The sequence below is a fragment of the Phyllobates terribilis genome, unplaced genomic scaffold, assembly GCF_046119375.1.
Source record: "Phyllobates terribilis strain yellow unplaced genomic scaffold, ASM4611937v1 Scaffold_7__3_contigs__length_470593459, whole genome shotgun sequence".
NCBI lineage: Eukaryota > Metazoa > Chordata > Amphibia > Anura > Dendrobatidae > Phyllobates > Phyllobates terribilis.
This window is the reverse complement of record NW_027362767.1, coordinates 161,967,369-161,992,066: the sequence shown is the minus strand read 5'-3', so window position 1 is coordinate 161,992,066 and position 24,698 is coordinate 161,967,369. Positions and strand designations below refer to the sequence as shown.

The 24,698-nt window shown below is 47.4% G+C and overlaps 1 protein-coding gene across 3 annotated transcripts in view; it reads right to left on the bottom strand.

Annotated features, from left to right (window-relative positions):
* LOC141153010 (uncharacterized) overlaps positions 1–24,698 on the bottom strand; it is a 309,390-nt gene that overhangs the window by 146,929 nt on the left and 137,763 nt on the right. For all 3 annotated transcript variants that reach the window (XM_073637684.1, XM_073637685.1, XM_073637686.1), the window contains 3 exons: positions 12,352–12,429; positions 11,897–11,959; positions 11,385–11,495 (listed from right to left, as the gene is read on the bottom strand). In XM_073637684.1, the coding sequence (XP_073493785.1) occupies positions 11,385–11,495; positions 11,897–11,959; positions 12,352–12,429 (252 nt within the window). The remainder of the gene's footprint in view (positions 1–11,384; positions 11,496–11,896; positions 11,960–12,351; positions 12,430–24,698) is intronic.

Genomic DNA, 24,698 nt, shown 5'->3' with positions numbered 1-24,698 from the left:
TCACCAATGGGACAAGGCAGGGATGTCCTCTGTCCCCTCTCTTATACATCCTAGTGACGGAGCACCTGCTCTCATCAATTCGCCATAACCCCAATATTAGGTGGATTGAGGTGGGAGGCACCGAGTACAAGTGCTCTCTATTTGCTGATGATGTCCTAGTATATATCACTCAATCACATATATCCATCCCTGCTGTTATGGCTGAAATAGATCACTTTGTTACATGGTCAAATTTTAAAATCAATGCAGCGAAGTCTGAGGCCCTCGATGTCTCCCTCCCCAAATCCATATAGGATTCCATCCAGTCCAACTTTCCCTTTGCCTGTCCCTCACAGGGTATCAAATACTTAGGAATTCCTATTCATAGAGACCTCTCCCATCTATGTTATCTTAATTTTGGGCCCTTTATTGAACAACTCCATACAGACCACGGTTGGCAAGTTAGAACTGTAAGATTCACTACGTGAACCGCTGGTGTTTTGTGGAAAAGCACATGTACACTGCGTTCCAAATTATTATGCAAAAAGTGTTTAGGAGTGATAAGGGAAGAATTTGTTTGTTTGTCAGTTAAACTCATTGATGGTGATGTGTGCCAGGGCTCTTTATATCACTGTAAGCAATTGCAGACACCTGTGCTAATTAGTTTGGCAGGTGTGTCCAATGAAAGGCAAGACTACTTAAGAAGGCTCTCTCACATTATTAAGCAGCCTACATTTTCTGCCAAAATGGGAAAGAAAAAGGATGTGTCGGCTGCTGAGAAGCAACAAATTGTGGAGTGTTTAGGTCAAGGCATGACTACAATCAACATTGTGCGATGATCAGGATGAAGTGTCTTGGCAATCAAGAAGTATGTAGCTGATTCACAGTACACACGTGTGCGTGCTGATAAGGGCAAATTGAGGACTCTTTCCTACAGGCAATTACGTCAGGTTGAAAGAGCAGCGGCAAAAAAGCCTTGTCATAGCAGCAGACAAGTTTTTGAAGCTGCTTGTGCCTCCAACGTCCCCCGAACAACAAGATGCAGGGTCCTTCAGAGGTTTGCAGCTGTGTATACGCCATCCTGTCGACCTCCTCTATCCACTTCACACAAGCAGAAACGGCTCCAGTGGGCCAAACATTACATGAAGACTGATTTCAAAACAGTTTTGTTACGGATGAGTGCCGTGCAGCGCTCGATGGTCCAGTTGGATGGAGTGGAGGATGGCTGGTTGATGGACACCCCACGCAAACACGGCTACAGCGCCAACAAGGAGGAGGTGGAGTAATGTTTTGGGCTGGAATCATGGGGAGAGAGATTGTCAGCCCCTTTAGGATCCCTGAAGGCGCTAAAGATGAACTCCATAATGTATGTGGATTTTCTCAAACCGCACTTCCTGCCATGGTTCAAGAAGAAGAACCGTGTATTTCACAGCAAGATCATTTTTCTGCATGATAATGCACCATCTCATGCTGCACATAAAACATCTGCATCTCTGGCTGATATGGGCATAAAAGGGGACAAACTTATGGTGTGACCCCCATGCTCCCCTGACCTCTACCGCATTCAGAACCTTTGGAGCATCATTAAAAGGAGTGTCTATGATGGCGGGAGGCAGTTCACATCTAAGCAACAGCTCTGGGAGGGTATTCTGTCCTCATGCAAAACAATTGAAGCAGAAACCATCCAAAACCTGACAAATTCAATGGACGAGAGAGTTCAGAAGCTCCTTTCGAACAAGGGGTCCTATGTGAAAATGTAACATCACCTAGAATAAAGTTTTGAGTTGAAAACTGTTTGATTTCAGTTTCTAACAACCTGCTAATGCTTATAATTTCAAAAATGACCATTTTTTTGGTCTTTATTAAAATGAAAAGGTTGATCGAAAAGTTTGGGGGATCTAAGAGTGTGGCAACCCAGTAGTCATGATTACTTCGAATTCTGACAATATGAGGGTCATGCTGCAGGTAGTGCAGCAAGAAGGCACTTATGTGTCTTGCGCATCTCGGAGCCCCAAAATTATTTTCCCGGGCTAGATGCAGCTAAAAATTATTTTTAATTTTAAATCTGGTGAAGCTTTAGTATAGATGGCCTAATAGGATCAGTGCTGCACACTGCTACAAAGCCCAAATTATTTTCCAGTCAAGATACAGATAAACATGATTAGTAATTTGAAAGCTTAAAACGGTTGGTAGGGTGATTTTAACCAATCATCAAGCTTTTACTCTCCCCAGGATGACACAGGGGTAGAAAAGTCGTTTCGGATCCATGATTTGTTCATCTTTATGAACGTGAGTCTGTCTACATTATCAGTGGAGAGCCGCGTGCGCTTATCTGTCAGCACACCACCAGCAGCGCTGAACACACGTTCAGACAGAACGCTGGCTGCGGGGCATGACAAGATCTCCAAGGCGTAAGTGGCTAGCTCCGGCCATTTATCCAGATTGGAAGCCCAAAAAGAGCAAGGGTCCAGTGACACAGTCGTGGCTTCAATGGTTACTTGGAGATACTCCTGTACCATCGTCTCTAGGCGTTGACTATGTGTCAGACTTCTTGTCTCCTGTGGCCTTGCAAAGGATGGGCTAAAAAAGTGGTGAAATGATTCCGCAAAATTGATGTTACCAGCAGATACTGTGGTTCTGTTACGGTTTGAGTGCTGAACACTTGACGGTCCCACGGTTGGCAAGTTGGAACTGTGAGATTCACTACGTGCACCACTGGTATTTTGTGGAAAAGCACATGTAAGATTCTGCAACAGTCTCTGCTGATACTCCTGCATGCGTGCATCCCTTTCTATGGCAGGAATAATTTCTGCAAATTTACTTTTGTACCGGGGATCTAACAGTGTGGCAACCCAGTAGTCAGGATTATTTCTAATTCTCACAATTCGAGGGTCATGTTGCAGGTAGTGCAGCAAGAAGGCACTCATGTGTGTTGCGCATCCAGGAGCACCAAGTCCCTGTTGTGTTGGTGGCGAGGTAACAATCATGCTTCCTTCCTCTGTCCTCTCCCCCCAACCTCGCACAACAGAAATGTGATCAAGGTCTCCCTCATCTGATGAGTCTTCCATCAGTTCGTCCTCCACTTCTTCCTGGGCTCCTGCACCTTCCTCACTAGTTTGGCTGCTACCATGCGCCTTGGTAAAACCATCTCCCCCACCCTCACATGCCTGCCGCCTTGGTGCTGCCGACCGTCTGGACCTTGCAGATGTTAGCCCTTCCGCATACAACTCCTCCTCCTCTACTTCCTCCACCTCCTCTTGTGCCACCACCTGACTCCGAATTCTGTTTAACATGTGCTCCAGCATGTAAATCACCGGAATAGTCATGCTGATAATGGCATCGTCAGCACTAAACATCTTCGTCGCCATTTCAAAACTGTGCAGAAGGGTGCATAGGTCCCTGATCTGAGACCACTCCTCCAGCGTGATTTGCCCCACCTCTGAATCTCGTTGGCCCAGGCTATACGTCAGAACGTATTGCACCAGGGCTTGTCGGTGCTGCCACAGTCGCTGCAACATGTGCAGAGTTGAATTCCACCGGGTAGGCACATCGCATTTTAGCCGGTGAAGTGGCAGGCCCAACGACTTCTGTAGAGATGTAAGTCGCTGAGCTGCGGGATGCGAACGGCGGAAGTGAGCACACAGCGACCGTGCCCTCTGCAGAAGGCCATCTAGTCTGGGATAGTGGGCTAAAAATTGCTGGACAACCATGTTCAACACGTGAGCCATACAAGGCACGTGTGTGACATTGCCCCGGCGAAGGGCCGCACCCAGGTTTGCAGCATTGTCGCACACGGCCTTCCCTGGTTTCAGGTCCAGTGGAGACAACCATTCATGAAATTGGTTCTCCAGAGCTGACCACAACTCCTCAGCTGTGTGACTCACATTTCCCAGACATTTCAATGTAAAAAACGCCTGATGACGTTGAGCCCTACTGCCAGCATAGTAAGGAGGTGTGCAGGATCCCTTCTGCGCAGTTAGAAAGCTTGTGGCATGACCAGACAGGCTTTGGGTGCAGGTGGAAGACCGAGAGGAGGTTGAGGAGGCAGAAGCAGTGGAGGAACTTTGACATAAAGAGGATTGACGCACAACTCGTGGGGATGGCAAGACTTGGACAGCAGCCCCTTTTCCTGCTGTCACCATAGTTACCCAGTGCCCAGTCAGCGACATGTAACGCCCCTGTCCATGCCTACTCGTCCAAGTGTCTGTGGTGAAATGCACCCTGTGACACACAGAGTTTCTCAAAGAAGCGGTGATGTTGTGTGCGACATGCTGGTGGAGCGCAGGCACACCTTTCTTTGAGAAGTAGTGCCGACTGGGCATCTGGTACTGGGGCACTGCGACGGACATAAGGTCTCGAAAATCCTCTGTGTCCACCAGGCGGAAAGGCAGCATTTCTGTAGCCAAGAGCTTGCAGATGGTGAAATTCAACCTCTTAGCTTTCTCATGGCTAGGAGGAAATGGTCTTTTACTTGTCCACATCTGAGGGACCGAGGGCTGGCTATTGTGCTTAGACGGGGTTGATAAGGGTGTCCCCGGCAAACTGCCGGTCTGTGAGGAAGATGCAGGCGGACATGTTAGGTTGCCTTGATCCAAAGGTGGTGCTATCGATGTCGGACAGCGCTCAACACCAGCAGGTGTTCCCACCTCCAAAGAAAATGATGACCTGCCAATCACGCTGGCTGTTGCGGGTAAAGAGGTGGCATGTCTGCGCCCCAAAACAGGTGTGACTGCTGTCCCCCCAGTCACAGAGGATGAAGAGGCCGCGGATGCACAAGATATGGCAGACGGTGGTTGGCCCGGCCGGCTAGGCCGCATTGTAGCACACTGAGCTTCCCACTGCAACTTATGCTTCATGTCCATGTGCCGGTTCATGCATGAAGTACTCAAACTATGTATTTTTTGGCCTCTACTTAGCTTTTGCTGACAAATGTTACAGATAACACGAGTTGGGTCATCTTTATCGATCTGAAAAAATGCCCAGGCTATGCAAGGCTTAGCACCCATGCGACCTGAAGAGCCACCACGACTTGTGGTGAGAGGCAGAGTTGTGTTTGAGGATGCAGTTGTTGACGTGCTTCCAGTACTACGTCTCTGTCCAGGAAGGCGCAACCTGACCTCGTCGTCACTAGCATCTTCCTCCACCTCCTCTGCTGACCTCATCTCTTGGCTGACTGTGGGTTGACAGTAAGTGGGATCTCCAACCTCATCATCATCACCCTGTGTGTTATCACACCCGTCGTCATCAGAGCCAACCTGTTCCTGCCCTGACAAAAAACTAAAGTTGTCGCTCCAATCAGGTATTTGAGTCTTATCATCGTCTTCCTCATTGTCTCCACCAACAGGAGTTACAGTTTGGGAATGAGGGTCTACATTATGGTCAGAACCTTCTGCGTCTGGTCCTGGATCCGACTCATAAAGATTCTGGGCATCAGTGCAGATCATTTCCTCGTCTGGATTCACAGAAGCGCTGGAGTCGACCCCTGATTCCCAGGCTATAGTATGAGTAAACAGCTCTGCAGACTCAACCATCTGTTCTACCTCATACTCAGACGGGCAGCTGGAGATTTGGGAGCTGTGAGGAAGCAAGTGCGATTTGGGTGACACCTTTGAGGACTGGAGTATTTGTGATGTTGAAGTTGATGTGGAGGAGAGCCCACTTAAAGGAGCACTTGATATCCGTTGAAGCACCTGCTGTTTTTGTGCCTCATCTGGAATTTGTAGCGATTGGCGTGGCCGTAAGAAAGGGATCATATCACATTGTCCGCTAAAAGAAGTAGACATTTTAGTTTGGCTGGAAGATGGTCTTTCTTCTGCAGATGTTACTGTTGCTTTAACACCTACCCCACGGACACAACCTTTTTTCCCCTTCCCAACACGCCTATTCCCCTTTCCACCAGCAGCAGGCCTTTTTCCACTCATTTTGGTGGTTAACTAATTCACAACTCTGGAGTTGTTTGCACAAAAAAACAATGGATGGTAACCGAGCAGAGCTAAGTGGCCAAACTGTGGTATTAGGCCAAAACTATTGGCTCTGTTAGATGCAGAAAAAAATTATATTCAATTTGCAACCTGATGGAGGTCAGTATAGATGGACTAATACAACAAGTCCCACACACAGCTAGAAGCCCAATATTTTTTCAGAGGTACTGTAGATGCAGATAAAAATTATTTTTAATTTGCAACCTGATGGAGGTCAGTATAGATGGACTAATAGAGAAAGTCCGACACACTACTAGAAGGCCAAATATTTTTTCAGAGCTAGATGCAGAAAAAAATTATATTCAGTTTGCAACCTGATGGAGGTCTGTATAGATGGATTAATAGAACAAGACCCACACACAGCTAGAAGCCCAATATTTTTTCAGAGGTATATGCAGAAAAAAATATATTCAGTTTGCAACCTGATGGAGGTCAGTATAGATGGACTAATACAACAAGTCCCACACACAGCTAGAAGCCCAATATTTTTTCAGAGGTAGATGCAGAAAAAAATATATTTAGTTTGCAACCTGATGGAGGTCAGTATAGATGGACTAATACAAAAAGTCCCACACACAGCTAGAAGCCCAATATTTTTTCAGAGGTAGATGCAGAAAAAAATAAATTCAGTTTGCAACCTGATGGAGGTCAGTATAGGTGGACTAATAGAACAAGTCCCACACACTGCTAGAAGGCCAAATATTTTTTCAGAGCTAGATGCAGAAAAAAATTATATTCAGTTTGCAACCTGATGGAGGTCAGTATAGATGGATTAATAGAACAAGACCCACACACAGCTAGAAGCCCAATATTTTTTCAGAGGTAGATGCAGAAAAAAATTATATTCAGTTTGCAACCTGATGGAGGTCAGTATTGATGGATTAATAGAACAAGACCCACACACAGCTAGAAGCCCAATATTTTTTCAGAGCTAGATGCAGAAAAAAATTATATTCAGTTTGCAACCTGATGGAGGTCAGTATAGATGGATTAATAGAACAAGACCCACACACAGCTAGAAGCCCAATATTTTTTCAGAGGTAGATGCAGAAAAAAATATATTCAGTTTGCAACCTGATGGAGGTCAGTATAGATGGACTAATACAACAAGTCCCACACACAGCTAGAAGCCCAATATTTTTTCAGAGGTAGATGCAGAAAAAAATATATTCAGTTTGCAACCTGATGGAGGTCAGTATAGATGGACTAATACAACAAGTCCCACACACAGCTAGAAGCCCAATATTTTTTCAGAGGTAGATGCAGAAAAAAATATATTCAGTTTGCAACCTGATGGAGGTCAGTATAGATGGACTAATACAACAAGTCCCACACACAGCTAGAAGCCCAATATTTTTTCAGAGGTAGATGCAGAAAAAAATATTTTCAGTTTGCAACCTGATGGAGGTCAGTATAGATGGACTAATACAACAAGTCCCACACACAGCTAGAAGCCCAAATATTTTTTCAGAGGTACTGTAGATGCAGATAAAAATTATTTTTAATTTGCAACCTGATGGAGGTCAGTATAGATGGACTAATAGAGAAAGTCCGACACACTACTAGAAGGCCAAATATTTTTTCAGAGCTAGATGCAGAAAAAAATTATATTCAGTTTGCAACCTGATGGAGGTCAGTATAGATGGATTAATAGAACAAGACCCACACACAGCTAGAAGTCCAATATTTTTTCAGAGGTAGATGCAGAAAAAAATATATTCAGTTTGCAACCTGATGGAGGTCAGTATAGATGGACTAATACAACAAGTCCCACACACAGCTAGAAGCCCAATATTTTTTCAAAGGTAGATGCAGAAAAAAATATATTCAGTTTGCAACCTGATGGAGGTCAGTATAGGTGGACTAATAGAACAAGTCCCACACACTGCTAGAAGGCCAAATATTTTTTCAGAGCTAGATGCAGAAAAAAATTATATTCAGTTTGCAACCTGATGGAGGTCAGTATAGATGGATTAATAGAACAAGACCCACACACAGCTAGAAGCCCAATATTTTTTCAGAGGTAGATGCAGAAAAAAATTATATTCAGTTTGCAACCTGATGGAGGTCAGTATAGATGGATTAATAGAACAAGACCCACACACAGCTAGAAGCCCAATATTTTTTCAGAGCTAGATGCAGAAAAAAATTAGATTCAGTTTGCAACCTGATGGAGGTCAGTATAGATGGATTAATAGAACAAGACCCACACACAGCTAGAAGCCCAATATTTTTTCAGAGCTAGATGCAGAAAAAAATTAGATTCAGTTTGCAACCTGATGGAGGTCAGTATAGATGGACTAATAGAATGATGCTATGCCCAAAAGATTTTACTTCACTAGGTGCAGTAAAAAAATTGGTATTCTATACACAGGTGGTATATCTTGCAACACAGATAGGCTACTCCACTGACTAACACACTCTGCAATAGGCCAAAAAGGATTAGCTTTGCTAGATTCAGCCAAATGCTGTGAAAAAAACTTGCACAGCACTGGCACAGACCTGCCTGGCAAAAACTGATAGGAACTGATGTAACCTAGTCCTGAAAAGGACTCCAATTACAATTAGTCTTTACTCCCACAACCTATCTATTTAAGAGCACAGACCTGCCTGATAAAAGTCGTAGGAAATGCTGTAACCTAGTCCTTAAAAGGACTGCAATCACAACTATTCCTTACTCCCAAGCTATCTGTATATTTGTGCGAAAATTGGCTTGAAATTAACAAGGTATAGCGCACACAGCAACAGCGGTGCCGTCTAACACGCAGCTGCAGCAGTGAGAAAATGGTGGCGACGGGGAAAATGGCTTGGTCTTATAGGGCAATGACATGTGACATACACTGCCAATGACACATGCCCTTGCTTGTGTGAAAAAAAGCACTTCGCTCCGTGTGTGCGCTGCTGATAGGCTGACAGATTGCACCTCCCCACTGTAAATGCGGGAAAGATAAAAAAAAATGGAGATCTTCATTGTTCCTGCAGAGATCCATCCCCTGCCCCTCCCCCCACCCCGCTGTACACTCAAACTGCGTATTAACATTAATTTTCATCATTACTGAGAAAAAATCCAGTTATGATTTTGGTGCACGAACAGTTATCGAACATAACCTCGAACAGCCGAATTTTTCTCAAATTGTTCGTGTTCGCCGAACGGCTCGAACACCGCCCAAAACAGCTCGAATTTGAGATTGGCGAACAGTTCGAGTAGAACAACGCTCATCTCTATTTGGGACCACCAGAAGTCTTCCTAGACCTGGCCGTCCAGCAAAATTGAGCAATCATGGGAGAAGAGCCTTGGTGAGGGAGGTAAAGAAGGACCCAAAGATCACTGTGGCTGAGCACCAGAGATGCAGTAGGGAGATGGGAGAAAGTTCCACAAAGTCAACTATCACTGCAGCCCTCCACCAGTCAGGTCTTTATGGCAGAGTAGCCTGACGGAAGCCTCTCCTCAGTGCAATACATATGAAAGTCTGCATAGAGTTTGCTCAAAAACACATGAAGGACTCCCAGACTATGAGAAATAAGATTCTCTGGTCTGATGAGACGAAGATAAAACTTTTTGGTGATAATTATAAGCTGTATGTGTGGAGAAAACCAGGCACTGCTTATCAACTGCCCAATACAATCCCAACAGTGAAACAAGCTGGTGGCAGCATCATGCTATGGGATGTTTTTCAGCTTGCGGGACAGGACGACTGGTTGCAATTGAAGGAAACATGAATGGGGCCAAGTACAGAGATATCCTGGATGAAAACCTCTCCCAGAGTGCTCTAGACCTCAGACTTGGCCAAAGGTTCTCCTTCCAACAAGACAATGACCCTAAGCACACAGCTAAAATAACAAAGAAGTGGCTTCAGAAGAACTCTGTGACCATTCTTGACTGGCCCAGCTAGAGCCCTCACCTAAACCCAATTAAGCATGTCTGGAGAGACCTGAAAATGGCTGTCCACCAACGTTCACCATGCAACCTGACGGAACTGGAGAGGATCTGCAAGGAAGAATGGCAGAGGACCCCCAAATCCAGGTGTGAAAAACTTGTTGCATCATTCCCAAAAAGACTAATGGCTGTGCTAGCTCAAAAGGGTGTGACTCGCCCCCAGGGGCCTGTGGCTGTTTGCCAGGGTTTATCACGGTGGCTGGCCCAGGGCGGTCAGTACCAAAAAAAAAGAGGGTATCACTTATCAGTAAAAGTTCAGAGAATTCATGACGCCACCTGTGGTGTCTGGTGAAGGTCACCAGTGCAGCAACAGTCCTCTGAGGCCGGTGTCAGTGCAGCTAAGGATGGTACAGCTCCCCACAGGTGGAGCAGGCCTTAGGGCAGTATAGAACGGTGCAGGTTGCTCTGGGCGTTGTGGTGCAGGGAGAGAATGATGGCGCTGTGGGAGTAATGGACAGAGGCAGGGGGTTTTGGTTCGTTACCTTTACTGGTACAGCTGTTGATACGGTCCAGGGTACTCCAGGTGAAGGGCGCACTTTTGGACTTCTCCCCAGGGAGCGGGTATAAGGCCTCCTGTTCCGTGTCTGTCTCTGTGTATGCTCCTGGCCAGCCTGCAACTGGGCCTAGCTTATCTGTCCTGCTTTTACTTAAGTAGGACCTCTGGTTGGTAACCACTTTCCCTGGACGTCGGGGCCTTCGTGGATCCTGGTCCCGTGTGTCTAGCCTTCAGGTTTGCCAGGGACTTGTAGTCCTCCTGGGATTCCCTTGTTCCTACTGGGTATGATGGACCTGGTGTCCGGTAAATAAACAGGGTGAGTCTATTATGCTCCTCTGTCCCCTTGGTTTAAGTCTCTTTCTCCTCGCCGTCGTCCACACTCTGGGCCCTCACTACTAGGCAGCAGACGTGCTGCGTCTTCACCGCTCTCGGAGCGTCGGCACACTCTCAGGCTTCAGGGCTTGCTGGAGGACTAGCTTGCCTCTCACAGCAGCCTGCTCCCTCATGAGCACTCTCACTAAAGCTAATTGTAGACTAACTCTAGGCTTAACTGAGCTGCCTGGCTCCACCTTCCCTATATATGTCCCTAACGGGCTCCCTCTGCTGGTATGAGGTTGGAGTTGGAGGTGTATGAATGTAGTGAGGGCCTCTTGTTGACAAATCCAGCCATGCACCCTTCTGGGTTATGTGGCACCCTGCGCAGCAGGGCGCCACAGGTGCTTCTACTCAATACTGAGCAGAGGGTCTGAATACTGATGACCATGTGATATTTCAATTTTTCTTTTTTAATAAATTTGCAAACATTTCTATATTTCTGTTTTTCTCATGCAAGATGGGGTACAGAGTGTACATTAATGAGAAAAAAATGAACTTTTTATAATTTACCAAATGTCTGCAATAAAACAAAGAGTGAAAAATTTAAAGGGTTCTGAATACTTTCCGTACCCACTGTAACTACTGCCCCATCATCTGCCTCATAATGAGGTCTTACCTATTTCTGGAAAAGGATGCGTTAAATTATCTTCATTTTGGTGTTCATCTTTGTTCTCATGTGCCTTCACCTTGTTTACATCCTCGTCTGCTTGTCCTTCATCCTGGTTGTCTGTAAGTAATGATAAACTCATAAAAATTGGTGCACACAGAAAGATTTGATCAGTGTTATTATCCGAGGTCACCTGGAAGTGTCTACTCCCATTACATATAAATTACGTAATTTCTGGTTCACACATTGGCTCCCCACTAAATGATTTTGGGGTGCCAATGGATCATCATGGCAGACAAGTGTGTTCTGAAAGCCCCCAAGGCTTCCATATTTATTCTTCTGGCTTCATAGGAGAACATCAGAGAACACAATTTTCTCTATATATAGCAATACTGATGTATTGTTGTATATAAAATAAGTTACCAAACTATCCTAGGATGAAATCTTCTAAACAAGCTAAAAAGTCAATTAAAAAAAGTAAAAAATATTCCTCCACCTTGTGGCTCTTAATGTTGACTTACTTATGTCGCCATTTTGACTTAGATCATTTTCTTGTTCCTTCAGTTCTTGTTCATCAAGATTATCTGTGAATAAAAGTACATTTAAAAAATAATATTAATAATCTTTTTTACCATCATTCACAGTATTTTACAATACAGAGGACACCTGCATATCATAATTAATGTGTTTAGTGGTAGAAATTAACCTGATTTTCTGGGGTAACACATTCCAGAGATCTGATGCAGCACGAGAAAATTCATGGATAGAGATGAACAAATATATTCATAACTCATTGAATTTGTTCTCAATTTTACCCGCCCTAAGAAAAAAATCTGAATTTTCCAAAAGCAGAATAGTTCTGGAATTTATTCGCACAAATCTAGCACTTCAAATTATGAAATATCACTTACAAATAACGGCACCCAATTTAAAAAATGCCTTGTCTAATTGCAACCTCGCCATTTTGCCATCTTACCTGATGTTCCCACATGTTCTTTTTTCTCATGTTCATCGTTCTTGAGTCCCTCCTCCATTAATATCTGCTTTTCTACACCTACGAGGAACCATATAGTTTACATTTTTGCCAGGAATTGAAATGTTTTTTGAAAACAATATTTTTAGAGAAGATTTCAGTGACTTGGTGACTGGTACTTGTATTTTGCTTTACCACCATTTTCTCAGGCCCAAGAAATCCCAGCCTGTTTATTATTACCGAAAATCCCTGCCTATATGCTTGTTTATCATATTTCCCCTTCTGCTGCATGTCACAGGGCCGTGTGACGTGCACTGTCCTCCCTGACTTTCCGGGCATGCGCTCACATAGAGTTCGCTTTGTTCCCCCCTGGCCCCGTCTGCCTGTGCACTTCGCCGCAGATTTCCCACAAAAATGTTTTTAGCTCCAAATTTTGTATTTTAATGAAGGTAACTGGAGAAATTGTACCATACAATTTCTTGTGCAATTTCTCCTGAGTATGTCGATACCAAATATGTTGAGGAAAACTACTGTTTGGGCGCACATCAAGGTTCGGAAGGGAAGGAGCGCCATTGGACTTTTTGAATGCAAAATTTGCTTGAATAATTAGCGGATGCCATGTTGCATTTGGAGAGCCCCTGATGTGCCTAAACAGTAGAAACCCTCCACAAGTGACACCATTTTGGAAACTAGACCCCCTCAGGGAATTTATGTAGATGTGTGATGAGCACCTTGAACCCCCAGGTGCTTGACAGAAGATTATAACATTGAGCCGTGAAAATAAAAATTTCATTTTTTTCGCCCAAAAATGTTTTAGCACCATGTTTTATTTTCACAAGAGAATAAGGAGAAAATGGAAAACAAAATTTGTTGTGCAATTTTTTCTGAGTATGCAGATGCCCCATATGTGGGGGTAAACAACTGTTTGGGCACACGGCAGAGCTCAGAAAAGGAGTGGCAGTTTGGAATCCAGACTTTGATCGAATGGTCTGCGGGTGTCATATCGCGTTTGGAGAGCCCCTGATGTGTCTAAACAATGGAAACCCCCACAAGTGACACCATTTTGGAAATTAGACCCCTCAGGGAACTTATTTAGATGTGTGGTCAGCACCTTGAACCCCCAGAATTTTACAACGTTTATTTGTGAAAATGAAAAATAAATATTTTTTCAACAAATATGTTGTTTTAGCCTTCATTTTTTTCATTTTTACAAGGATAGCAGGAGAAAATGTACCCCAAAATTTATTGTGCAACTTCTCCTGAGTACGCCGATACCCAATATGTGGTCGAAAACTACTTTTGAGGTACATGGGAAAGTTCAGAAGGGAAGAAGATCCATATTGGAGTTCATATTTCGCTAGACTGGTTTGACGATGCCATGTTACATTGGCAAAGCCCCTAAGGTGCCAGAACAGCAAATTGCCCCTCCTCCCCCACATAAGAGACCTCATTTTACAAACTACACCTCTCAATGAATTCATCTAGTGGTGCAGTGAGCATGTTGATACCACATGTGCCTAAAAGAATTTTACACCATTGGGCGGTGAGGAAAGAATAATTACATTTTTACCACCAAAGTTTTGTTTTAGCCCTAGATTTTACATTTTCAAATTGGGAAATAGGTAAAAATAGCACCAAAATTTGTCCCACAATTTGTGCTGAATGTAGAAATACCCCATATGTGGCTGTGCAGTACTTGCTCAGCCACACGGAGAGATTCCAGAGGGAATGAGCGTTATTTGCCTCCTGGAGCGCAGATTTTCCTAGAATAGTTTGCGGACTCCATATACAGAGACCCTAAGTACTAGAATAGCAGAATTTCCCTTCAAGTGACCCCACTTTGGAAATTATACCCCTTTGGGAATTTATCTACAGGTGTGGTGAGGATTTTTCCAAAAACAAGCATCAGTGGATGTTGCTGAGTGAAAATTGCAAACTGCCTTTGTTGTGATCAGTACGTTGAAGTGACCAGTACATTATGGCCAGCTCATACTTCTGGAGAGATGCACTTGTAAATTAGGTAGGCTATAATCGCTACAGAAATGGCAAACATGTGGACTCTAACTGCAGTTTAGAAACACTGTGGGGCTCAGAAGGGAGGGGGGAATTTGGATTTGGGAGCACAGAATTTGCTGAATTTCTTTTTGGGGGGAAAGGGCCATATCACTTTTCCAGTGCCTTTGTACTACCAGTAACATGGAAGCCCCCTATATTTTTGTTAACAAATGACGGACCTGCGTGGGGACTTGCTTTTTTAAGATTGGGTCAAAGTTTTTATTGTGATCTGAAATGTTACGTGAAATGTTCCCATTTATCCTGTGCTCTACGCTGAGCACTGATATTGGGATTTTCATTTAAATCTCTGAGTGATGAAATTCAGATGAAACCCCCCGAAGGATTCATTCACTATAATGTGGCAGCAGAGTTACTCTGGACTCCATCTGGCCTCTGTTTAGTGGTGTCCTTCATTTCAGAGGTGCACAAAACTGTGGCCAACGGTGCTTTTATGCACCTCTAAAAAGCCAGATACCGCCAAATTATAGGCCAGATGGCGTACGCAATGCCTCCATCTGCCTCATCATAGGGAATCTTCTGACTGGGGTTGCGTCTGAATCACATATTTCAGAGATTTACATGGATTTATACGGAAACTCTGGTGTAAGCGCATAGTGCAGAGCGCAGGATAAATGTGAGCTGAGCCTTACTGTGGTCTTCAGGAGGCAGAATGAACAAAACAGCAGCAGGTGAAGAATTGGTTTTGTTTATTTTTTTACTGATTTTACTATTTTTTACTGATTTAAAAAAAAATATTTTTACAATTTTTTTTTTTTACTTAGTCCCACTATGGGACTTTCACTTTCTGCACTCTGATTACAGTTATAAGGTATAGCAGTGCAAGATCACAGCTATACTTCAAAACTGTCAGTTCTGCACTGACACAAGCTAGTTAGATCATGCACTGCGCACTAGTACCTGATGACCCGGATGTCGTCATGACAACATTGGATCACCATGGCAACAATCAGTGTAACATACCTGGCGGCGTCCTTGCATAGTGGTCCATCTCCCACTGTGCAAGAGCGCGCACTTGATCTCCAGTCCAGAATGTCTCTCTGGCTTCCCTCCATGCTGTCTGTTTGTGTCTGTTTCTGCTGCTTAAGGGCGGCGCCCGATCACTTCCTGCTTTTTGTACCTGCTGTGGGCACGCCCCTTGTGCATCCTCAGCCTATTGCTGTCTGTCACCTGGTATATAACCCAGCTGCTCCAATCAATCCCTGCCTGAGCATTGTGTTTCATTCAGTGTGTGCTTGCACTCTGAAGGTGCCAGGTCCCGTTCTGTGTTCTCTTGTCTGCCTATCCTGGAGGCTGTATTTCCAGGCCTGTCTGAACACGCTCCTAGCCTGTTCCTCCTGCCTTCTAGGGGCCGATTACCTAGACCCGCTCCTGTATCTTGTCTGTCCTGTCTGAACACGCTCCTAGCCTGTTCCTCCCGCCTTCTAGGGGCCGATTACCTAGACCCGCTCCTGTATCTTGTCTGTCCTGTCTGAACACGCTCCTTGCCTGTTCGTCCCGCCTCTCTGGGGGCCGTATTCCCAGACCCGCTCCTGTATTCCGCTGCAGTGTCGGTCTCCTCCGTACACTCAGTTCCAGTCTGAACTCTCTCCTATCCTTTGCCTGTTTTGCCTCTATCTCCGTTCCCTTCCTTTTTCTGCAGAGTCTGTACTCTTACCTAACTCCTGCTTGTTGTCTCTGTACTCCCGTTTGTGAGTTTGTGGTCCACTCGCTACTTCACTGCAAGTACCCTGTGGGTATCTGGCTCTGCCTTTCCCTTCCTGTCTGTTCCGTGTGAACAGAGCCTTGTCCCCCCTGCTCTGCCTTGCTCTAAGCTCCGGCGGTTCTAGCCTGCTCTGCCTTGCTCCGCTCTGACCCTTTTGCTCACTGCTCCGGCAGTCTAACTCCGCTCTGACTCCCTTGCTCACTGCTCCGGCAGTCTCGCTCCGCTCTGACTCCCTTGCTCACTGCTACGGCAGTCTCGCTCCACTCTGACTCCCTTGCTCACTGCTCCGGCAGTCTCGCTCCGCTCTGACTCCCTTGCTCACTGCTCCGGCAGTCTCGCTCCACTCTGACTTCCTTGCTCACTGCTCCGGCAGTCTCGCTCCGCTCTGACTTCCTTGCTCACTGCTCCGGCAGTCTCGCTCCGCTCTGACTCCCTTGCTCACTGCTCCGGCAGTCTCGCTCCGCTCTGACTCCCTTGCTCACTGCTCCGGCAGTCTCACTCCGCTCTGACTCCCTTGCTCACTGCTCCGGCAGTCTCGCTCCACTCTGACTCCTTTGCTCACTGCTCCAGACGGCCTCATCCTGCTCTGCTCTTGCTCGCCGCTCCAGGCGGCCTCGTCCTGCCCTGCTCTCGCTCACCTCTCTGGGCGGCCTCACTCTGCTGTGTTTGTCCGCCACATCTGTGGTTCTGTTCCTGAGTCCCAGTGTGTACTGGGTCCTATCCCGCCTGTGTTCCTACCTGCTAGTGCCTCCCTGTCTGCACTCTAGCTGTGCTTGCCTGTACCCCTCTGCCTGCATTGTTCCGGAGTCCCAGTGTGTACTGGGTCCTATCCCGCCTGTGTTCCTACCTGCTAGTGCCTCCCTGTCTGCACCCTAGCTGTGCTTGCCTATACCCCCCTGCCTGCATACCCGCCTGCCTGCATACCAGTCGTGCCTGCCTATACCCACCAGTCTGTGCGCCAGCCTAACCAGTCTGTTCCTCTATTCCCCTGTGTGGGTCAACAGCCGTGTCCGGGGTCTGTCCTGGAGTAGCACCTGGTCCCTCTGCTCGGTTCCTCCTTGGTGCACTGGCGTCGTATGCCGTCGTGCGACCCTGGTCGGATCGGGTGAATACCTAGTTACGCCCCTCCAGGCATTCACTCTCCGGCACGGTCCAGTGGAATCACTCGCACACGCCGCTCAGCCCGGGCGTGTGCATTACAGCATGCTCATGTCATGGGTCCCGTTGAGCCCTACGGCCTACGCTCTCTGAGACGTTTTCTAGTGAATACATGCATTAAAAATAAATAAATAATTTTTTTTTTTCTTAGCTGATTTCCAGGCAATTTACGCTCCCCTCCAGATGGATCTATCAGCTCTCGTTCCTGCGGATCCGCCACGTTACTATGGGGATCCAAGACAGAGTCGTGCATTTGTGGAGCAATGCATGCTACACTTCAAGTTCTACCCTCTATATTTTCCCACAGATCGGGCTAAGGTGGGATTCATGATGTCTTACCTAGCGGGTGATGTCTTGAATTGGATCACCCCCCTATGGGACGCACAGGATCCTATCGTCCTGGACATAATGGCCTTCCTGGTGGCCTTTCTAATGGTCTTCGATGATCCTAACCCGGAGGCTCCTTCTGAAGCTTCACTTCCCAATATCCCGGAGCAGCCCCGATGGGTAATGTGTGTGGGTAGCGCAATAGTCCTCCAGCCCAATGAGACTACTGCCCACCCAGAATCCTCACAGGGTGACTACGCTCTCCGGAATACTTCTCCCAACCTCAAGAGGCAGTCCAGACGTGCTAGACGTAGAGGCAAGCCGTCACGCCAGGGTCTGTCCTCCCTGAGACCTCCTGACCCCAACCTTGAAGTCCATACTGAAGCTTCATCTCCCTGTATCCCGGAGAAGCCCCAACAGGTAATGTGCGTGGGTAGTGCACCAGTTCTCCTGCCCGAAGAGACTGCTGCCCACCCAGAATCCACACCGGAGGACCCACTGTTGCCTCCTGAATCCCCAGGGATACCACTTGATGACAATTGGAGAGAGACTTCCCTATACTCTGCACCTGATACCTCGCTCGCTTCGTCCAGTGAGTCCGACCTAGTGTTCTCCGAAGCAGAGGTTACCCCCGAGTCTCTACACCCCTCCGATCAGGCGGAGGATCTCCAGTTGTCTCCTGAACCCTTCGGGGTGCTACCTGGTAGCGAATGGACAGAGACTTTCCTATACTCGGTACCTGATACCTCGGCTGCTTCATCCAGTGAGTCCGACCTAGTGTACTCCGAAGCAGAGGTTACCCATGAGTCTCTTCACCCCTCCGACCTGGCGGAGGACCTCCAGTTGTCTCCTGAACCCTTCGGGGTGCTACCTGGTAGCGAAAGGACAGAGACTCTACTATACTCTGTACCTGATACCTTGCTCGCTTCGTCCAGTGAGTCCAACCTAGTGTACTCCGAAGCAGAGGTTACTCCCGAGTCTCTACACCCCTCCGATCAGGCGGAGGACCTCCAGTTGTCTCCAGAACCCTTCGGGGTGCCACCTGGTGGTGAATGGACAGAGACTTTCCTATACTCGGCACCCGATACCTCGCCTGCTTCGTCCAGTGTGTCCGACCTAGTGTACTCTGAAGCAGATATTTTCCCCGAGCCTCTGCACTCTTCTGACCCGGCGGAGGACCTCCAGTTGTTTCCTGAATCCTCCGGGGTACCACCAGATAACAAAGAGACAGTGACTTTTCCTCATCCTGTACCTGATAACCCGTCTATTTCTTCCTGTGAGTTTGACAAGATGTACCTCGAAGCAGAGATTACCCCCAAGTCTCTGCTCCCCTCCAACCCGGTGGAGGACTTCCAGTTGTCTCCTGTACCCTCTGGGGTGCCACCTGAAAATATGTGGAGAGAGACTTACTTGTGTGCTGTTCCTGGTACTCCACCCGTTTTGTCTGTTGCTGAGGATGGCTGGATAGGAGGTAGCATCCTAGCTAACCAGAGGAGACCAGTTTTTCCTGTGGACAGTGGAAGTGATCTCCTTGAAGTGAAGGATTGGCCCTTGAATTCCCTGCGGAAGATTCTGGCAGGCCTGAAGAAGAGGGGGCGTAAGGGGGGGGGTACTGTAACATACCTGGCGGCGTCCTTGCATAGTGGTCCATCTCCCACTGTGCAAGAGCGCGCACTTGATCTCCAGTCCAGAAGGTCTCTCTGGCTTCCCTCCATGCTGTCTGTTTGTGTCTGTTTCTGCTGCTTAAGGGCGGCGCCCGATCACTTCCTGCTTTTTGTACCTGCTGTGGGCACGCCCCTTGTGCATCCTCAGCCTATTGCTGTCTGTCACCTGGTATATAACCCAGCTGCTCCAATAAATCCCTGCCTGAGCATTGTGTTTCATTCAGTGTGTGCTTGCACTCTGAAGGTGCCAGGTCCCGTTCTGTGTTCTCTTGTCTGCCTATCCTGGAGGCTGTATTTCCAGGCCTGTCTGAACACGCTCCTAGCCTGTTCCTCCTGCCTTCTAGGGGCCGATTACCTAGACCCGCTCCTGTATCTTGTCTGTCCTGTCTGAACACGCTCCTAGCCTGTTCCTCCCGCCTTCTAGGGGCCGATTACCTAGACTCGCTCCTGTATCTTGTCTGTCCTGTCTGAACACGCTCCTTGCCTGTTCGTCCCACCTCTCTGGGGGCCGTATTCCCAGACCCGCTCCTGTATTCCGCTGCAGTGTCGGTCTCCTCCGTACACTCAGTTCCAGTCTGAACTCTCTCCTATCCTTTGCCTGTTTTGCCTCTATCTCCGTTCCCTTCCTTTTTCTGCAGAGTCTGTACTCTTACCTAACTCCTGCTTGTTGTCTCTGTACTCCCGTTTGTGAGTTTGTGGTCCACTCGCTACTTCACTGCAAGTACCCTGTGGGTATCTGGCTCTGCCTTTCCCTTCCTGTCTGTTCCGTGTGAACAGAGCCTTGTCCCCCCTGCTCTGCCTTGCTCTAAGCTCCGGCGGTTCTAGCCTGCTCTGCCTTGCTCCGCTCTGACCCTTTTGCTCACTGCTCCGGCAGTCTCGCTCCGCTCTGACTCCCTTGCTCACTGCTCCGGCAGTCTCGCTCCGCTCTGACTCCCTTGCTCACTGCTACGGCAGTCTCGCTCCACTCTGACTCCCTTGCTCACTGCTCCGGCAGTCTCGCTCCGCTCTGACTCCCTTGCTCACTGCTCCGGCAGTCTCGCTTCGCTCTAACTCCCTTGCTCACTGCTCCGGCAGTCTCGCTCCGCTCTGACTCCCTTGCTCACTGCTCCGGCAGTCTCGCTCCGCTCTGACTCCCTTGCTCACTGCTCCGGCAGTCTCGCTCCGCTCTGACTCCCTTGCTCACTGCTCCGGCAGTCTCGCTCCGCTCTGACTCCCTTGCTCACTGCTCCGGCAGTCTCGCTCCGCTCTGACTCCCTTGCTCACTGCTCCGGCAGTCTCGATCCGCTCTGACTCCCTTGCTCACTGCTCCGGCAGTCTCGCTCCGCTCTGACTCCCTTGCTCACTGCTCCAGCAGTCTCGCTCCACTCTGACTCCTTTGCTCACTGCTCCAGACGGCCTCATCCTGCTCTGCTCTTGCTCGCCGCTCCAGGCGGCCTCGTCCTGCCCTGCTCTCGCTCACCTCTCTGGGCGGCCTCACTCTGCTGTGTTTGTCCGCCACATCTGTGGTTCTGTTCCTGAGTCCCAGTGTGTACTGGGTCCTATCCCGCCTCTGTTCCTACCTGCTAGTGCCTCCCTGTCTGCACTCTAGCTGTGCTTGCCTGTACCCCTCTGCCTGCATTGTTCCGGAGTCCCAGTGTGTACTGGGTCCTATCCCACCTGTGTTCCTACCTGCTAGTGCCTCCCTGTCTGCACCCTAGCTGTGCTTGCCTATACCCCCTGCCTGCATACCCGCCTGCCTGCATACCAGTCGTGCCTGCCTATACCCACCAGTCTGTGCGCCAGCCTAACCAGTCTGTTCCTCTATTCCCCTGTGTGGGTCAACAGCCGTGTCCGGGGTCTGTCCTGGAGTAGCACCTGGTCCCTCTGCTCAGTTCCTCCTTGGTGCACTGGCATCGTATGCCGTCGTGCGACCCTGGTCGGATCGGGTGAATACCTAGTTACGCCCCTCCAGGCATTCACTCTCCGGCACGGTCCAGTGGAATCACTCGCACACGCCGCTCAGCCCGGGCGTGTGCATTACAGCATGCTCATGCCATGGTTCCCGTTGAGCCCCACGGCCTTCGCTCTCTGAGACGTTTTCTAGTGAATACATGCATTAAAAATAAATAACTAAATTTTTTTTTTCTTAGCTGAGTTCCAGGCAAATTACGCTCCCCTCCAGATGGATCTATCAGCTCTCGTTCCTGCGGATCCGCCACGTTACTATGGGGATCCAAGACAGAGTCGTGCATTTGTGGAGCAATGCATGCTACACTTCAAGTTCTACCCTCTATATTTTCCCACAGATCGGGCTAAGGTGGGATTCATGATGTCTTACCTAGCGGGTGATGCCTTGAATTGGATCACCCCCTATGGGACGCACAGGATCCTATCGTCCTGGACATAATGGCCTTCCTGGTGGCCTTTCTAATGGTCTTCGATGATCCTAACCCGGAGGCTCCTGCTGAAGCTTCACTTCCCAATATCCCGGAGCAGCCCCGATGGGTAATGTGTGTGGGTAGCGCAATAGTCCTCCAGCCCAATGAGACTACTGCCCACCCAGAATCCTCACAGGGTGACTACGCTCTCCGGAATACTTCTCCCAACCTCAAGAGGCAGTCCAGACGTGCTAGACGTAGAGGCAAGCCGTCACGCCAGGGTCTGTCCTCCCTGAGACCTCCTGACCCCAACCTTGAAGTCGCTACTGAAGCTTCATCTCCCTGTATCCCGGAGAAGCCCCAACAGGTAATGTGCGTGGGTAGTGCACCAGTTCTCCTGCCCGAAGAGACTGCTGCCCACCCAGAATCCACACCGGATGACCCACTGTTGCCTCCTGAATCCCCCGGGATACCACTTGATGACAATTGGAGAGAGACTTCCCTATACTCTGCACCTGATACCTCGCCCGCTTCGTCCAGTGAGTCTGACCTAGTGTTCTCCGAAGCAGAGGTTACCCCCGAGTCTCTACACCCCTCCGATCAGGCGGAGGATCTCCAGTTGTCTCCTGAACCCTTCGGGGTGCTACCTGGTAGCGAATGGACAGAGACTTTCCTATACTCGGTACCTGATACCTCGGATGCTTCATCCAGTGATTCCGACCTAGTGTACTCCGAAGCAGAGGTTACCCATGAGTCTCTTCACCCCTCCGACCTGGTGGAGGACCTCCAGTTGTCTCCTGAGCCCTTCGGGGTGCTACCTGGTAGCGAAAGGACAGAGACTCTCCTATACTCTTTACCTGATACCTTGCTCGCTTCGTCCAGTGAGTCCAACCTAGTGTACTCCGAAGCAGAGGTTACTCCCGAGTCTCTACACCCCTCCGATCAGGCGGAGGACCTCCAGTTGTCTCCAGAACCCTTCGGGGTGCCACCTGGTGGTGAATGGACAGAGACTTTCCTATACTCGGCACTAGAGATGAGCGTTGTTCTACTCGAACTGTTCGCCAATCTCAAATTCGAGCTGTTTTGGGCGGTGTTCGAGCCGTTCGGCGAACACGAACAATTTGAGAAAAATTCGGCTGTTCGAGGTTATGTTCGATAACTGTTCGTGCACCAAAATCATAACTGGATTTTTTCTCAGTAATGATGAAAATTAATGTTAATACGCAGTTTGAGTGTACAGCGGGGTGGGGGGAGGGGCAGGGGATGGATCTCTGCAGGAACAATGAAGATCTCCATTTTTTTTTCTCTTTCCCGCATTTGCAGTGGGGAGGTGCAATCTGTCAGCCTATCAGCAGCGCACACACGGAGCGAAGTGCTTTTTTTCACACAAGCAAGGGCATGTGTCATTGGCAGTGTATGTCACATGTCCTTGCCCTATAAGACCAAGCCATTTTCCCCGTCGCCACCATTTTCTCACTGCTGCAGCTGCGTGTTAGACGGCACCGCTGTTGCTGTGTGCGCTATACCTTGTTAATTTCAAGCCAATTTTCGCACAAATATACAGATAGCTTGGGAGTAGGGAATAGTTGTGATTGCAGTCCTTTTAAGGACTAGGTTACAGCATTTCCTACGACTTTTATCAGGGAGGTCTGTGATCTTAAATAGATAGGTTGTGGGAGTAAAGACTAATTGTAGTTGGAGTCATTTTCAGGACTAGGTTACATGAGTTCCTATCAGTTTTTGCCAGGCAGGTCTGTGCCAGTGCTGTGCAAGTTTTTTTCACAGCATTTGGCTGAATCTAGCAAAGCTAATCCTTTTTGGCCTATTGCAGAGTGTGTTAGTCAGTGGAGTAGCCTATCTGTGTTGCAAGATATAACACCTGTGTATAGAATACCAATTTTTTTACTGCACCTAGTGAAGTAAAATCTTTTGGGCATAGCATCATTCTATTAGTCCATCTATACTGACCTCCATCAGGTTGCAAACTGAATATAATTTTTTTCTGCATCTAGCTCTGAAAAAATATTTGGGCTTCTAGCAGTGTGTGGGACTTGGTCTATTAGTCCATCTATACTGACCTCCATCAGGTTGCAAATTAAAAATAATTTTTTTCTTCATTTAGCTCTGAAAAAATATTTGGGCTTCTAGCAGTGTGTGGGACTTGTTCTATTAGTCCTTCTATACTGACCTCCAGCAGGTTGCAAATTGAATATAATTTTTTTCTGCATCTAGCTCTGAAAAAATAGTTGGGCTTCTAGCGGTGTGTGGGACTTGGTCTATTAGTCCATCTATACTGACCTCCATCAGGTTGCAAATTAAAAATATTTTTTTTCTGCATCTAGCTCTGAAAAAATATTTGGGCTTCTAGCAGTGTGTGGGACTTGGTCTATTAGTCGACCTATACTGACCTCCATCAGGTTGCAAATTAAAAATATTTTTTTTCTGCATCTAGCTCTGAAAAAATATTTGGGCTTCTAGCAGTGTGTGGGACTTGGTCTATTAGTCCATCTATACTGACCTCCATCAGGTTGCAAATTAAAAATAATTTTTTTCTTCATTTAGCTCTGAAAAAATATTTGGGCTTCTAGCAGTGTGTGGGACTTGTTCTATTAGTCCTTCTATACTGACCTCCAGCAGGTTGCAAATTGAATATAATTTTTTTCTGCATCTAGCTCTGAAAAAATAGTTGGGCTTCTAGCGGTGTGTGGGACTTGGTCTATTAGTCCATCTATACTGATCTCCATCAGGTTGCAAATTAAAAATAATTTTTTTCTGCATCTAGCTCTGAAAAAATATTTGGGCTTCTAGCAGTGTGTGGGACTTGGTCTATTAGTCCATCTATACTGACCTCCATCAGGTTGCAAATTAAAAATAATTTTTTTCTGCATCTAGCTCTGAAAAAATATTTGGGCTTCTAGCAGTGTGTGGGACTTGGTCTATTAGTCCATCTATACTGACCTCCATCAGGTTGCAAATTAAAAATAATTTTTTTCTGCATCTAGCTCTGAAAAAATATTTGGGCTTCTAGCAGTGTGTGGGACTTGGTCTATTAGTCCATCTATACTG